The sequence below is a fragment of the Gekko japonicus genome, unplaced genomic scaffold, assembly GCF_001447785.1.
Source record: "Gekko japonicus isolate JY-2015 unplaced genomic scaffold, Gekko_japonicus_V1.1 scaffold1169, whole genome shotgun sequence".
NCBI classification, from domain to species: Eukaryota; Metazoa; Chordata; class Lepidosauria; order Squamata; family Gekkonidae; genus Gekko; species Gekko japonicus.
Window position 1 is genome coordinate 269,307 of NW_015164707.1, and position 16,814 is coordinate 286,120.

At 44.2% G+C, this 16,814-nt stretch overlaps 2 protein-coding genes across 2 annotated transcripts in view; one reads left to right on the top strand and one right to left on the bottom strand.

Annotated features, from left to right (window-relative positions):
- Positions 1–3,231, top strand: part of LOC107108961 (chromosome unknown open reading frame, human C11orf31) — a 4,421-nt gene extending 1,190 nt beyond the window's left edge. The window contains exons 2-4 of the mRNA XM_015409521.1: positions 408–653; positions 1,986–2,111; positions 3,067–3,231. Of these exons, the coding sequence (XP_015265007.1) occupies positions 408–653; positions 1,986–2,086 (347 nt within the window). The 3' untranslated portion in view covers positions 2,087–2,111; positions 3,067–3,231. The remainder of the gene's footprint in view (positions 1–407; positions 654–1,985; positions 2,112–3,066) is intronic.
- Positions 3,232–4,990: 1,759 nt separating this feature from the next.
- BTBD18 (BTB (POZ) domain containing 18) lies at positions 4,991–8,617 on the bottom strand. Its single transcript, XM_015409522.1, has 2 exons — positions 8,491–8,617; positions 4,991–6,906 (listed from the first exon to the last, which is right to left on the bottom strand). Exons 1-2 carry the CDS (start codon positions 8,615–8,617, stop codon positions 4,991–4,993), a joined length of 2,043 nt encoding a protein of 680 aa, XP_015265008.1.
- Between the last annotated feature and the right edge of the window lie 8,197 nt (positions 8,618–16,814).

Below are 16,814 nucleotides of genomic sequence, written 5' to 3' on the forward strand. Positions count from 1 at the left end.
GGAGGGGGGCGGCCGCCGCCGCCGCCTGAGGGTCCTTCCTTTGGGAAGAAAAGGAGCCCCCCCCCCCCAACCCAACAATGGCTGGGGAAAGGCTCCCCTTCCCTGTGGAAGGAACTCTGGGAAGACAAGAACACTGTGTAGGAGGTGTACCCAGATTCGTGTTATCCAAATAAACACACAACTAGGGGCTCAGCCATTCCTAAAGACGAACGATACAGATCCGTAAGGTCTTTTCATAATAGATGAAAGAACAGGCGTGTTTTTTAATTGGTGGAGTTCCTTCCATGACACTCAAGATGCCTTCTTAACGAAGTACGAGATGGTTTCTGAGCGGTGGGGTGGGGGGTGGGGGGGTGAGGTAAAAAAACACTGTTAACTGCTGGGGCTGGAGGAGACCTTTCTCCTAGGGATCCAAGGCGTTGAGCTGGATTTGGGTTTGGCAGACTTTAAGATAAGGCCGGAGTTTCCCAGGAGTTTGGGGAAAACAAATGCTCCCTTTTTGTCCTGCAGTAAAAGCTGACGAGTCTACGGGCGCAACGCGGATGCTGTTGGCCAGGCCCTGCGCCAGGCCTTTCCTGACCTGACCGTGGAGATCAACCCTGACAAGCCCCGCAGAAACAGCTTTGAGGTGGTCCTGTTGAAAGATGGCATAAGTAAGTGAAGGGCCACTGTGGGGGATGGGTCTGCCTAGAGGGCATGCACCCACCCACCCGGAATCCCTGGTGAACAGAATGCTCAGGAACACTCTTATCTTCAGAGCTCTGATTTGTGTTATAGCCTGGAGAAGCAACTGCAGGAACCAAGTGATAAGACAGGCTCCTGCTGTGACAGAGAACCCTGATTCTCACAATGACCTCTGCATTATAGAGAGGCCTGTTAGTGGAGGCCTGTATGTGCCTGGTGTCTGTTAGAAGACTAGCCAACAGTTGAAGCATCGGGTCGCAGATTGTCTGCTGCAAGAGGGTTCCTTCAAGTGTTGGGCTGTAGGTAAGGGAAGCAGTTGTGCTCTGCATCTCACAGGGGCAAAGCAGCTCCCTTTCCCCATGAGTACGAATACTGCATTTGAAAATCATGGAATATAGATTTTATTTCCACATGATGACTACTGTGGAGTAAAACCTGCTCCTGTGCTATGCTTGTTAGCTTTTTAGGAGACAGAACCTTGCTTGACAAAAGGAGTCAGAGAATGAGACTCTAGAGCAGTGTTCCCTCTAAGCTGAGTTAGTTTGAGCTAGCTCACAGTCTTTTAGCCTCTGGCTCACACATTTTTGTCGTAGCTCAGGAAGGATGGCTCCAGAGCAAACTAATTTATGCAGTAGCCAAATCACCTGCTCACAACTTTAATGACATTAGCTCAGAAAGTAGAATTTTTGCTCACAAGACTCCATAGCTTAGAGGGAACATTGCTCTAGAGTGATGAACTTCAAGATGACCACAACAGTTCCACCAGCTTCTGCTGCCATCTAGTAACAGTCTCTTAAAGCTAGAATACTCAGTAAACAAACAACATTATCTAATACTCAAAAACACTCTTGAAGAGTATTCAGTTTTACAACCCTTTCAAAATGTTGTCAGGGTGGAGGCCTTCTACTTGTGGGGGAGGCTGTTCCATAAAACAGGAGCAGTCATTGAGAGCTAGCAGATGGGTGGCAACTGCCTGCATTTGGGGGGGGGGGAAGAGACCAACAGCGTTCTTGCGCAGCATGAAAATACTACATGGGTTTTCAGTTGCTTTGAATCTGAACTAGGTTTGCTTGGAGGTTGAGTGTCTCCTGTCTTCCCACTGGTGCTCTGGGAAACATAGGCCAGGTGCCTGCTATGGATCGCTTGTCTTTGTGGAGACAGCTGGCTGCTTAATGAATGCATGCAACCCTGCTTACAAGAACTTGGCAGAAGGAACTGCCTTCTTGATCTGCTTGTGGTTTGTTTCCAGTAATATAATGCAAATACTGCTGGTAACTGTCTTCTGCCCTTATTGCTTTTAGGGGTGGAGTTATGGAGCGGCCTTAAGAAGGGGCCACCACGCAAGCTGAAATTCCCAGAACCAAACAAGGTGGTTGAAAGTCTGAAGGGCAGCTTAGAATAAAGTGAACTGGACAGGATTGCCAAAGGTAAACTCATACAACGAACTAGTTTGCTCTACAATTTGCTGGGAATCAAAAACTACTGGACAGACCTGACCCACGGATGCAGCTCCTGTATACGGTCTCTGAATAGGACACTGTCACTTCAGGTTCTTACCATTTGGCTGCAGCAGGAAATGGTGCTAAGACATAGACCAGGCTTCATATTGATTTCATTTATTGATTTTTATCCTGTCCATTCCGGCCTAGGCTGGCTCAGGGTGGCTCACAACATTTTCCCCCCCCCCCAGCTGCCTGTTATTGCCATTCTTCCTCAAAGCAGTCTTTGGAGTTGCATAAAGCAGATATGGTGTAGGAGAATAACTACGCCATGTCTCTGCAGGTAAAAATCCTGTTGCTAATTCACCCTCTGCTGTAAGGGTGGGCCCCTCCAGCCCACGACATATTGGCCTATGTGATCTAGACTGTAGTGAGTCACATATATTGAAAAACTCAGTCTCTAGAGGAACATTTCTTTTGTAACCTCCGTGTTTCAATTAGCTGGATCTTGAGTATGAGCAAAATGAACCCATTGTTGTGGGGTTTTTTTAACTTTACTGAACACTTATTGTAGCATTTAGTCATAATCTTATACCTTGTCTATAGCAGTTCCTGATTATTGGGGGGGGCGGGGGAGAGAAGCAGCTGAAGAACTACTTCCTGCACTTGGCAAGTTGTGTCTCTCCTGTGAGGGAGGGAGGTTGCCTGGGACTCCCATCTGAAATGCTGCCAGGCCCTTGAGTAGCAACACCTCAATCCTGGCTTACCCTCCCAAGAGAAGGGAACCTGACCATACCCCCGATGGTCTTCTGCCATCCTGTTAATTTATCTGTAATCTGTACTGAACACAGGCAAGCAGGTGCTTGGCATCAGGCAGGAGAGGGGTGTTAGCTGTTTATCTAGGAAATCAGCTCTCCAGCTAATGACCGTTTTGTCCCCACAGGATATCAGCTGAATTGTTCATCCCTTGTGAGTTGAAGCATTTATGATGGGATATGACCAAGTGAGGTAAACTGCAAAAGCCTCAGTCATTTCTCTGAAGCTGCTGGTCTTCCTCCAAATAAAATGTTTCCTGTCTTCCCACTTTCAAACCTTTTTGCTATGATCACCTGCAAAACTTTCAATAAATAGTTAACTTTGTAATAATATCTGATTCTTCTTGCTTAATTCTGTTCAGTGGCGCAAGGTGTTGGGACAGCAAGAGTGGCCTTGGTCCAGGCTCCTGGGGGTTCTGCAGCATTGCCAGACATGCAACTTACTGGCTCAATGCCAAGCAGGCCTTGTCTTCCTTAGCAACAGGCAAGACTTTCCTGCTGCCTGGAATTTGATCACTGAAGTACAGTTTTACAGAAAAAGCTTACCTCCTCTCCCCTGGCCAAAGCTCTAGTGGGGAAGCCATTTTATTCCAGTCCTGGGGATCATTTTCAGTGGAGAAATGGGGGACGACTTCCTCCTCCCCCAGTTTATTTTTAGAAGAGATTGGATTTATACCCCACCCTTCACTACCCAAAGGAGTCTCAGAGCGGCTGACAAACTCCTTTCCCTTCCCCTCCCCACAACAGACACCCGGTGAGGCAGGTGGGGCTGAGAGAGCTCTGGTAGAAACTGCTCTTTTTCAAGGACAGCTCTTATCAGAACTAAGGTTGTCCAGCAGCAGTGAGTGGAGGAGTGGGGAATCAAACCCAGTTCTCCCAGATCAGAGTCTACACACTTAACCACCACACCAAACTGGCTCTTATTTTTACAGTTATTTACATCTTGGAGAGCTTGATCACTGTTGTCTGCCATGTACCTTTGGCTCTTAAACTCCCATTTAGAAACTGTAAAAGAATGAGCACTATTCATTTTATTTTGAAGAAACTACAACTCAACATTTATTCCACTCTTTGTGCCATGTGCTCTTCAGAATGTTCTTAGCTCCATACATTGAGAGCTTTAGCATTTGGTATAGGATCATGGAGATGAGTCACTGCCCTTGAGTACACCTCTCTGAAGAAGCTGTAAGCACAAGGGAGATGGTTTCAATGAAAAAAGGAATTTAACACTCAACCTCTGGTGTGTCTTCTCTAGACAAAATAGGGAAAACCAGCAGAAGGGTTAATAGCTTATTGGATCAGCCTATGATTAAAATGAGACAGCTGTCCAATACTCATGTAGTCAGCAGTGGATAGATCTGCCTGTAGAACTGGAAAACCAAGGAACTTTGGTTATGGTAGACCATCATAGCTCTAGGCATGCTGGAAAAGGAGATATCTAAATACAGACAAATCTCTACTACTGCTGTTGGCTACTGTAGAGACGAAGTACCACTGATGGGGGGGAAACACCTTCGGGGGGGGGCTTAATATTTCCAGATGAGCAGCTCCCTACTTGAAATGCTCTCGATTTGCTACAGCACAGCCAAAGCAGCAGCCACTATTGGGGAAATGAATCAGAGGACAACCTTAGCTGCCACGGTTGTCTCTAAGGGGGAACCTCTGGGGCAGGAAAAGAGAGAGAGTACAGTCACAACGGCTGTGGTAATACTGATGCAAGAAATCGAGCACCTAAACTTGGCTGCTCTCTCAGCCCTGTCCTCCAGTAGGTCACCTTCCCTGAAAGATGCCACCTAGCAGATTCCCAGAAAGCCTGCTGGGCTGTTTTACATATAAAGGGTGCCGAGGGATAGCTTTATTCCGGACCACTTCCCCTCCACATTTCAGAGGAAAGTTTTGTCTCAGCACAAGAAAATCCCAGTACCTCAACACTGCATTGTTTTTAATCACAAGCCTATTACAACTTGCCACAGAACTTAGGTGTTAATGCTGAGGGCCACCACACACTAGTGCAGACCAGAAGCATCTGCTTGTCCCCCAAATCTGCACTCACTAGCTCACAACATCCACCTCATTTTCAGACACTGGAGAGGAATCTGGCCAGACATACTCATTATTAAGGAAGAACTCTACCCCACCAACATCTATCTCATCCTCTTCTAAGATGACTAACTGGGGAGGCAGCTTACAGTCCAAGTGATGCTGCAAGGGGCTCCTTAGCAACACTTGAGCCGGCGTTGCTTCTGCACCTGGGGTAGCCTCTCCATAGGATGGAAGCCCTTGGTTCTCATGACTGGGCAAGGGGGCAGCAAGTCTCGTAGCCCCATTCTCCAACACAGGCAACTGGTGATGAGCTGTCAGACTTTCCGGCTGGGGAATGCAATCATTACTGGATTCAGATGTTGCAAGTGGACGGCAACTATGAACAGGGTCCAGAAAGGGAACTCCATTTGTCAAACCAGGAGCACATCCCTCCTCTCCTTCGAGGGAACTCTTTTCTTCCTTGATCCACTGTGGACAAAGTGACACTTCTGCAGGACACCAGTGTTTTTCCTCAGCTCCAGCCCTTCCTAGTGGAATACTTGTTTTTGGTGCAGGGCCTGAGGTAGGAACACCCTCTGGAACAGTGGTATCCTGGGACTCCCCCGCAGCAGCCAGGTTGTGGTACTGCTCACCCTCAGCTGATTGGTCTAGCGCGGGCAGCTGGTATGAGTCTCGGTCAGCCAGAGTCACAGCACTCGTCGCAGCCTCTCCTACGGGAGGCTTCTCGGAGAGAGACGAACTCTCTGCTTTCGCAGGCAGAAGTGTAGTAGAGCTGGCTGGCTGTTGTGTGGCTGCTACTTCTTGCTCTGTATATCTGGGTTGAGGTAGGGAGCCCTCCTCTGTCAAAGCACACACGGAGTCTGCTGCTCTCTTGGGCTGTGCAGCAGACGGCTCTTGCACCACCTCCCAGCAGCCACCGTTGATAACCTTCCTAAGCTTCACTCGGCCAACCTGAGCAGCTTCTTGGAGAGGGTTTACGCTCGGAGCTGGCTCACTGGAGCTGCGCTTTCTACCCTTAGTAGCCTTTGGAAGCAGTGAGGGACTCAAGAAGCCATGCAAATGGCTGAGCACTTCAGCTCCTTTGGCATCATCTTCCACAGGAGGACTTTTCTTACGCCAGAGGCGCCTAAGGGACTTTGAGGTTTTGTTGGAAACAACGACACTATGGTCTTCAGTGGTGCCTGGCATGGGTAAAGGCGATGAGGAGAGTTTTGGACGGCTCAGCTTGATCTTTTTCGACTCTTGCAAGCCAGCCACAGCTTGCTTAACTCTGGGTCTGGCTTGCTCTGTGTGCTGACTGCCAGTTTCCTCATTGCCCATTATATTCTTTACTGTGCCTGCAAGACGTGTTTGAACTTTGGCCGTTAAGAGTTCTGTTGTAGCTGATGCGTCTGTAGGCATCTGGTGTTTGTCTTCACTCTTCATTGCTGGTTTTTCCTTGACAGTCTTTTTCTGGTTAGTATTGCTATTGCTGCCTGTTCCTTTGGTGCATGGAAGCTGCCCTGCTGCCTGCTGCTTTCTTGCAAGTAGGTGGTGGGATATCAGGCAGCAAACATCAGAGGCAGGAGGAGACTGCATCAGACTTCCCTCTGAAATGGATACAGGACTGGACAACTGTAGGCACTGCCGGTTCAAACGCTGGCCCGGTGCTTTTTTTACCAGCTTTCCTCCCTCTAGCTGTAGAGATTCTAGTTCCGACACCTGAAGCTGCCGGGCAGCTTCAAGAACATCCTGGGCTTCTTCCCGGGACACTTCCATCTCGGAGGTGTAGAGGAAGTCCACCAGCTTACGCAATGGCCCAATCTTCAGTCCCCGGAGCTCCAGCACCACCTTATGTCCCTTGGGAGGCATCTCACGCTCCAAACGCTCAGTGAAGAAGGGGCTGCAGGCGGTCAGGATACAGCAGTGTGCAGGAACAGCCTCTCCTGTAAATAACATCACCATTAGCAGCTACTGTGTCAGCAAATAACCCTGGATGTACTGTGACCCCCAAAACTCCTCTTGGCAAAGGGTGTTCCCCAGGACCTGGCCTCCAGCCCCCCAAAAACTATTGCCTTGGGACTTCAACGGCTATTTTTCAAGCACGTCTTTTCCAAGCAGCAAGTAACTCATTCCTGTTCATATGTAGAGCTGTACTATTTAACCTTCCTTACACATAAACACACATTATAATTTCAGACAGTTCTGTTTAATGTGTGTAAGTGCAGCGCTCAGTTATGTCTGTATCCTTATTTGTTCCCATAATTCCTTCTGCATCTGTTAACATACAAAAAAAAGTTAATTTAACTCATCCCAGCTTCCCCTACACACATCCCCCCCCAAAGTTCTGAGGAAACTCTGCTGCTAACAGAAATAACCCACTGTATAGAATGGCCTATAAATTATTTAAATGCATGTACTTGCACAAATACACTTTTTCTTGACACAAATATGTTTCACTTTGTTTTACCAGATTTTTTCTTATGAAAAAGACTCCAATTTCTGTTCCTGTATCCTTGGGGGGGGGGCAGGAATTCATTTATATCCTACTGTTCTCCCCAATATGAACCCAAAGCTGCTTATATCAATCTCAATACATCAATTCTATATCCTCACAACAACCCTGTGAGGTAGATTAGGCTGAGAAAGAGTGACTTGCCCAACGTAAACCAGCAAGTTTCCATGGCAGAGTAGGGATCGAACCTGGGTCTCTCCCAGATCGTAATCTGACAATGTGGTCACTACATCACACTGGCTCTGAAATGTTACAAACCAAGAACACTACTTGCCTAATATGTGAGTTCCATTAATATCCTACCCATTACTATAGTCAAAGCACATCAAAGTAACATTCGTAGACGTAATCCAGCTGAAGTTAAATACAACAAGCTCCCTATTAACTTCAACTGGAGAGTTCAACACGTATTTATCTCTCTCTCCAATTTAAGGGGAACTAGTATAGCAGAGTTACACTCTACTTAGCTCCTGAGATCTGATGAGACTGGGCTAACCTGAGCTATCCAGTTTTGAGCTACTTAAGCCTTATGTACAGCATAAGGTAAAAAATGAGAGGTAACATCTCATGCTAGAATGGAAATTACACCCTTTGCCTTTCAAGCCATTCTCAGTAATATCAGAGGATTGGGTACAGGCTGAACTTATTCAATAATGAGGGAAAGGTACTCTGAATATGCTCAGAGGCAATTTTAGTACTTCAGATGTGTCAAGGCTAAGCCATGGCACTGAAAGCAACTAAGGGGCACACATCACTTCCTATAGAAAACCACAACTCTACCAACACGAATTAGGGATATTTTTGGAACCTATGCAGTCAAGCTCCTAGTTATGACTAGAACAACACTTCACATTTTTAACAGCAGTATCAAAATTTTAACTGTAAGCCTTTCACACATCTTAATACTTAGAATTCGTAGACCCAGCACAAGGATTGTGTAGCCAAGTGATGTGGCACCAAGTTTTCCCCATCAAAGCACCCTTTCCCTATTTCTTATCAGTTGTAAGACAATTACCTTCGGCCTGCAGGACAACATCACAAAATAAGTCAGCCCTCTGCTGGCGATGGAGCTGCAAGAACACCATGCGAAGTAGGCGGGAATTCCGATACAGAATCTTGGGATTTGCAGCTGGAGAGCCCATGGCAGAAGAACTTTTGTTAGGTGCCAGATATCTGCAAACACAAGAGCTGGGAATTTAATTACCATCCTCTACAAGCAGTGCTCTTCACAGCTTTACTCATACTTCTAGCCTCCAGCCAGCAGACAATGAGAAAGTTCCATGCAAGTTTTCTTTCTTCTAATTTCCATACCACCTTCTTAACTCAATTTATCGTATTCCTCCACAGTACTCATGACCCTGGAGAGTTATTTCAGTTTTACCTCAGTGAATAAGTATAGAATGGCACGGTAGAAAATACAAGCACTTGTGATTTGCCAGCAGTACCTGTTATTTTTCAGCTGAACCAAGTAATAACATTCCAAATGTTTTAGTGCTCTTCCCTTACCACACAGACATATCAGACCTCAATCATTCAAGTAGCTAATGTACAACTTGAATACTGTACACTGACAAGAGCTCTCCAGGAGGGGGTGATCTATAAGTTAACTATTAGTCAGGAGCACAGAAATCTTGCCTCTAAATACCACTTACCAGGGCTTTTTTTGTAGAAAAAGCCCAGCAGGAACTCATTCGCCTAATAGGCCACACCCAACAGCAGAGACCCATTAGCATATTAGGCCACACCCCACATGTTACCAGAAGTGTGGTCATCGAACCACACCCACCTTTTGCTTCTTATTCTGTTTAATTTGTTGTCAAAACCCTGGGCTTTTTTTGTAGCAGGAACTTCTTTGCATGTTAGGCCACACACCCCTAATGTAGCCAATCCTAATGAGTTTCTGCTGTTAGGTGTGGCCTATTATGCTAATGAGTTCCTGATGGGTGTGGCCAACTCAGGAGCCAGCCGGAACTCCGTTCCTGTGCGTTCCTGCCCAAAAATAGCCCTGCCACTTACAATCAATCCAGAACTGTAGAAAACCCAGTCAGCTGTAGAATTAAAACTGGTAGACTTAAAGCCAGAAAGGAACTAAGTCGTAAAACCAAAAACTGTCTACATAGCACTACCACAGTGAGGTCTACCAGATGTCCCAGTTCCCTTAAAAGCAGCATAACACTACAGAACATAACAGAAATTCTTTATATCAGAGGCCTATTACTCCATAGCATTCTATAGGAAAGCACACTGTGATTCCAATGTATCTCTTACAGGAAAAGAAATCAAAACTATTTGAATTGTAAACAAGTGGGTGGGGGTTTTTTTGATCCAGCAAGGTTCAGGGGCCATTTAAAAAAAATACATATTTTGAATGATTTCTACACTTGCTGTGGAAGACCCAATGCCACTCACCAGGCCTGGAAAGTACATTCAAACTGGAACAAGCACAAATGAAAACTATGAGAATATGGTCAACAGGACTTCCGGGGAAATGGTGCGGCACCGCAGGTGATTTTCAGGTCGCTCCTGAATCTCCCCGACCTCCTTGCTTCTTTTGGAGACACCCCCACCCCCCCGAACGCTGTATCATGTTGGGCTCCTCCTGGACCTCTCGGAGGGAGGCCAGGTGCAGGAGACTTGCCCGGTCCCTCCCGCAACGGCAGTTAGCGGGAGAGAGACTGTTTCGTCTCGATGCAAGAGCGGGTGAAGGAGCAAATATAGTTTCCATGTCTTGCCTAAGCTGCGACCTCCTTTTTAGAGACTAACAATTTGCAACATAACAAACGAGAACTGAGATAAAACGTAATGCATTTTTGATCATAAAAACAATGAAGACTGCCCCGAAAATTACCCCCAGGGATTATAATCACATCTGAGAAGAAAGCAGCTAGGAAGAGAAAGTGGGGAAATCTGGAGAGGAGCAATTTCGGGGGTCAAAAAGCATATGAGGAAAATGGCCTTAATAGTCAAGGAGACAGAATATCTAGTTAATGTAGAAGTTGGGTACCTTACGGTGGATCAATTTAAAAAGCTCTTGCTGCAGGAGATTCAACAAGCAGCTGAAGCAGCTTGCAGAAACCTTATCGAAAAAATCCAGAGTGCATATTTGGACCCGGAGGCTGTTGAAGAGCAGTCAAGCCCTCAGCAGAGCTATGGCGATGCACGAAGCTATTATTGAGGGAAGGAGTTACATGATACACAGCCCCCACCCAGGAAAGTTTTGGAGAGTATAAGAAAGCAAACATGTGCCCTAGAGGAAACAACAGAACTTTTGTCAGAGATGGCAAAGATAGAAGGAGACCCTTTAAAAGAGAGCCTCCCAAAACTTGTATTAAAAAAAAAAAAGAAATGTGAGAAAAAAGAAAGTAAGGAGCAGTGAAAGGAGACTTAGCAATGGTAAAAGAGGACTGAGAGCTGTTTTATGGAAACTCAAATGGGGAAACCAAAATCCAAATGTATACAAGGAAATAAGACATTTAACCACGGTTGTCAAGAAAAACACGCTTTGGAAACTAAAAAAAAATAATAAGATATATGATCAGTGAATCAGAATACTTATTATGGCATATTTAATGGAGTTAATTAGATAATAGGATGATGAGAAGCAAAAGTGAGCCATAATTTGGGAAAATGAGGCTGTTGAAGAGCAGTCAAGCCCTCAGCAGAGCTATGGCGATGCACGAAGCTATTATTGAGGGAAGGAGTTACATGATACACAGCCCCCACCCAGGAAAGTTTTGGAGAGTATAACAAAGCAAACATGTGCCCTAGAGGAAACAACAGAACTTTTGTCAGAGATGGCAAAGATAGAAGGAGACCCTTTAAAAGAGAGCCTCCCAAAACTTGTATTAAAAAAAAAGAAATGTGAGAAAAAAGAAAGTAAGGAGCAGTGAAAGGAGACTTAGCAATGGTAAAAGAGGACTGAGAGCTGTTTTATGGAAACTCAAATGGGGAAACCAAAATCCAAATGTATACAAGGAAATAAGACATTTAACCACGGTTGTCAAGAAAAACACGCTTTGGAAACTAAAAAAAAATAATAAGATATATGATCAGTGAATCAGAATACTTATTATGGCATATTTAATGGAGTTAATTAGATAATAGGATGATGAGAAGCAAAAGTGAGCCATAATTTGGGAAAATTAAGCTTATAATACTCTATTCATGATAATAGGAAGAAGAGAAGTGAGAGAGTTAGCTATAACCCAGGAAAACCTTTCTTTAAAGTTATCTTTAATATGAATTGTCGGATTTTATTTTAGAGTTTTTCTTTACAATTCTTCCTATGTAGTTAAATATGTTATATGGGAAATAATAATGATATTTGTATGACTTACTTGCTGAGTAATGAACAGCCCTATTTAGGAAGAATGAAAAATACAATGAATCTGATATGTGTGAACGTGGTTCAGATATTATTAGTATATCTGTTTATTTAAACTTGTTATTTCTGAGATCTATAAAATTGTTTTGTTAGAACTAGATGCTGGTAAGAAAACTGTTCTGTTATAATAGGATGCTGGCAAATGCAATATTTAGTAGCATTTTGGAGACAGGTTTTTTAAAAAGTTATTTTGTTTTGACTTTATAGTTTCTATTATATTTTTCTTTTTTAATTTTAGAATACGGTTAAATATGACTAACATAAGGTCTCAATATCGCAATCTACAGAAGGATCAAGTAGAAGGCTAAAGTTTTAAAAACCGGGAATTGTAAAATGGCTGAAAAATGAGAAATTAGAAAATGGGAAAGTCGAGGCCACTTAAACATTTGGTAAGGATCCAAATCCGACCATAGGTACTACAGATTAAACTTGATTTAAATTGCTTAGACACTTGAAAGGATGTTGGTCCATCAAGATAGCCTGACTATAGTTTTATATATTTTTTTCCTTAAAAAAGGGGGGGGAATAAAAATAAAATAAGGTTAATAGTAAAATGTTATCAGATAATGTAATTTTGATAAACTATATATCTTTAATGTCAGATCACTGGAATAGTTAAACTCAGGGCTTTTTTGTAGAAAAAGCCCAGCAGGAACTCATTAGCATAATACGCCACACCCAACATCTGAAATCCATTAGCATATTAGGCCACACCCTGACACCACAGCGCATTAGCATATTAGGCCGCAGCCCCGTGTTGCCAAAAGTGTGGTCATCCAGCCACACCCACCTTTTGCTTCTTATTCTGTTTACCTTGTTTGTTGTCAAAACCCAGGGCCTTTTTTTGTAGCAGGGACTCCTTTGCATGTTAGGCCATACACCCCTACTGTAGCCAATCCTAATGAGTTTCTGCTGTTGGGTGTGGCCTATTATGCTAACGAGTTCCTGCTGGGCGTGGCCAACTCAGGAGCCAGCCAGAACTCCATTCCTGTGCATTCCTACCCAAAAATAGCCCTGCTTGGATGCAGTCATCATGCAGAATGAACTGGGATTCCTGCCCAGAAATAGCCCTGGTTAAACTTATTGTTTGATTGAAACATGCGATATGCTAGGATTTGCTTTAAACTTATGGCTAAGAAGAACATAAATGGTAACAAACCTGTCTGTTATGTTTGAATTATGTGTGGAAGATACCAGTTTTTGTCTCATCCAATTTGTTGGTTTGAAAACTAATAAAAACAATTATTTTAAAAAAAGAATATGGTCAACTGAACAACCAACCTACCTCACTAGATTAAATTTAACAAGTTTGTGTTGGTTAGAAGCCTATCCTATCATCAAAAGGTCAATAGTTTATGTGATGGGAGACTAAGGAAAGAAAACACACTCTAAGTTCCAGAAAAAGAGAGTACAGCATATGTAGAAACGGTATTTCAAATAATAATTTGGAGGTTTTTAACAAGAGCCAAAGTTTGGTACCCCAAGACAGACAAGTTAATGAAAAAACCTAATCAATTTTCAGAGTAATATAACAGAGGCGTGGCACCACAGAACCTGCTCTTCGTCTGCTGCTTCAGCAGTTTTCTGCAGCTGCCAGAGATTTTTCCATTCCAAGGATCAGACTGCCACAGTTATAATGACACTTGGAAAAGAGAATTCCCTCTCAAAATGTGTTACTCCTTGCAGCTCCACAGGTTACACACACACACACACACACATATATATGCAATTAGAACAACATACTTCTTACTACTTTACTCATCTTGCATTTACAAATACTATTTCAATTCAATAACCTGGACTGATTTAGGTACCATGAAAAAACAATCACGCCATCAGCTGGGAAATTTCCTCATGTACTCAGGATACCAAGACAGGCATGTCAGAAAATGCTTTTCTTAACAATCCCTGCTAGTGTTCCTGGAGGTTCCTGGCTATCATCTGTCCTGCTGGGAAGTTCTCTTCCTTTTTAAAGCTACAGTTGAGATTTTTTTGTTTTTGGCATTCTGCAGTCATACAAGGCTGGGGTCTATGTGGAAACAAAATGAGGGAAATTTCTAGATGGAGGGGTTTGCAAGTGGTTAAATATACATATTGCATCAGCATGCCTATCACCTCTGACTGGAGAAAGGGAGATGGTGCATACCACCACAAGTACAAACACATACAAGCTTAACAGAGATGGCACAGCAACTATTGCACAAAACCTACACCTCCATCTCCCATGCTAGATAGTGTGGTTGTAGTTTTTTTAAAAAACCCACTTCCAATTTCTGCTACCATCACTGGAGGTATCATTGATTGAAAATACTCTAAGGAATTCCATGGGGGTCAGCCAACAAGATACAAAACCTTCAGTTTATACAGCTTCAGACTAGCATCTCGCAAGATTTCAGACAGTTTTCTCCTTACATGTGTGCTACAACCACAAAAGATTTTTTTAATTGTTTAAGTATGCCATTAACACATTTTATAAAAACACAACTATGACTGAACTGTGCTGGCTGTTCTATTACTAGTACAGTTGTCATTTAACAATCCCCCACAGGTAGGATGATCACATGTTACTGGGAATAACTCTCACTTTTGTTATCCGATAAAATGAGAAGCATAGAATAAGTTTTGTCACCTTTTCTTCCTTTAGTAACTTCCAGATACATAGAAATTAAATAAGGAAAGTTTCCCCCACCAGTTATTTTCATGAAAAGCTTCCCCAGTTAAATTTCTGGATTTCTGCCTACTGTTGAAGGCACATGGGAAGAAAAAAAGGTGGCAATACCAGTGAAGAAGGCTGTGATATGGGGCAACATTGGTCATGAATATGATTGGCATTTTAGAGTTCACATACAAAATCCCACAAAAATAAAGTAATTCCAGCTTTCAGACCTGTGATATTACATGGGCAAGAAAAAGTCATGACCTGCCAAGAAACATTCCAGAACAATGGGGTAATGTAAAATCCCGCAGAAATCTGGTGTAGAATTGTCAGCTCTTCTTCTGGTAGAACTCATTAGCATTTAAGAGCCACAAGACAAGAAGAAATTATGTATGATCTGCCTTTTACTCTTGCATTAATGTCAGTACTACTTTACTACCACAAGACACATTCCTAGCACTGCCAGCAATTGCTAATGGTTAAGCAATAGTAACACCTGGGTGTAAAGCCCCATTTATATTGCTGGAGGAAACGAACTTTTTTTTTAAGGGAATAAGGGTACTGTCAGGTTTCAGAGTAGCCACCAGTCTTCTCAGAGAGAAACAACTAAGCAAAGCGTCTTTTTCAAGCACAGCACTCTCATTATGTACTAGGTGCAGAAGTCAACTATTCAGGGGGGCAAAGGTTGAAGTTGAAGAAACTGAATTTACTCAAGATTTTCTATTCCTTGGCTCCATCATCAACCAAAAGGGAGAATGCAACCAAGAACTCTGAAGAAGAGATTGGATTTATATCCTGCCCTTCACTCAGAGAGGCTTTTACAAACTCCTTTCCTTTACCCACAACAGACACCCTGTGAGGTAGGTGGGGCTGAGAGAGCTCTTTCGAGAACTGCTCTTTCAAGGTCCCAGCAGCTGCCCAAGGTCATCCAGCAGCTGCAAGTGGAGGTGTGGGGAATCAAACCCAGTTCTCCCAGATCAGAGTCCGCACGCTACAACACCAAACTGAAGGAAACTGAGACTGGGAAGGGCAGCCATGAAAGAGCTAGAACAGATTCTTAAATGCAGGGATGTGTTGCTGGTGACTGAAATCAAGTTAATTCATGCCATCATATTCCTCATTACTATGTAGGGCTGTGAAACTGGACAGTGCTGACAGGGAGAAAGTAGATTTTACCACTGAAGTAAAACCAGGACTGAGAATATGTAAATACAATCTGAATAGAGTAGATCCAGTGGACAGTGAATTTACTTCAAGATATCTGCCAATCTGCTAAATCACATACACAATCAGCTGCCCTGCTTGTTAAAAAAGCAAAGCACTCTGTTTCAATGCCTCCATCTGGAATCCCCACTTAAGGAACACAAATTCACACCCCTTTATTCTGTATTAATGCAGAAGCTACCCTAGGTTCCAGCATGAGGCAAAATCCCCATAAAAATTCAGAGACTGAAGTGATTGAAATGTGTTTTAAAACCAGCCCAACTATATTGCCATTTTCAAATACAAGCCCTACTCTAGAGAAATGTTCCACTGTTTAACAGCGACTTAGCAGACTACAGGTAACAAATTCCTGTCTGCATAAGTATGCCAGAATAAAGGCAGCAGCCCAACCTCAGAGTGTAAATTCAGTTTGGTGTAGTGGTTAAGTGCGCGGACTCTAATCTGGGAGAACCGGGTTTGATTCCCCACTCCTCCTCGACGTGCAGCTGCCAGTGTGACCTTGGGTCGGTCACAAGTTCTTTCAGAGCTGTCCTCTCAAGGGCAGTTTCTGTCAAGAGCTCTCTCAGCCCCACCTCCCTCACAGGGGGTGTCTGTTGAGGGGAGGGGAAGGGAAAGGGGTTTGTGAGCCGCTCTGAGACTCCTCCTTCGGGTTAGAAATCCAATCTCCTCTCCTCTTCTCCTCAAAGGACCGCAAAATCAGGAAAACAACATCCAAGACATTCTAGAATCAGGCCCTACTTCTGCAGACTGTTTTTTGTTCCCAGGTCAACAATACTTAATTTTCCATTATAACCCCCTAGGCCTTCCACAGGGCGGGATCATGCTACGTTTGTTCGCTGCCTGAAGCGGCTGGATGTCAGGCTGCGCGAGAGAGGCGGCCCACAGGCACATCCGGGAAAGGGCCGCTGAGTCGCCCCTGAGAGTTGGAGGCCCCCCACCCCCGGCAGGCGCTCGGCCGACTCCCACTCGGGGTCCCTCAAGGAGGCCGGGGCCGGCCTGTCCCCTCCCCACCGCCTCTTCTCCATCCACTCACTCCCGGCAAGGCCCGCGGCGGTCTCCTTCCCCCCCCCCACCC

Bases quoted from the DNA above. Each gene is read 5' to 3' on its own strand.
- BTBD18 (XM_015409522.1), bottom strand. From the start codon at position 8,617: ATGGGCTCTCCAGCTGCAAATCCCAAGATTCTGTATCGGAATTCCCGC. The intron at 6,907-8,490 runs GTAATTGTCTTA...TGTTATTTACAG, and splicing joins TGTTGTCCTGCAGGCCGAAG to GAGAGGCTGTTCCTGCACAC.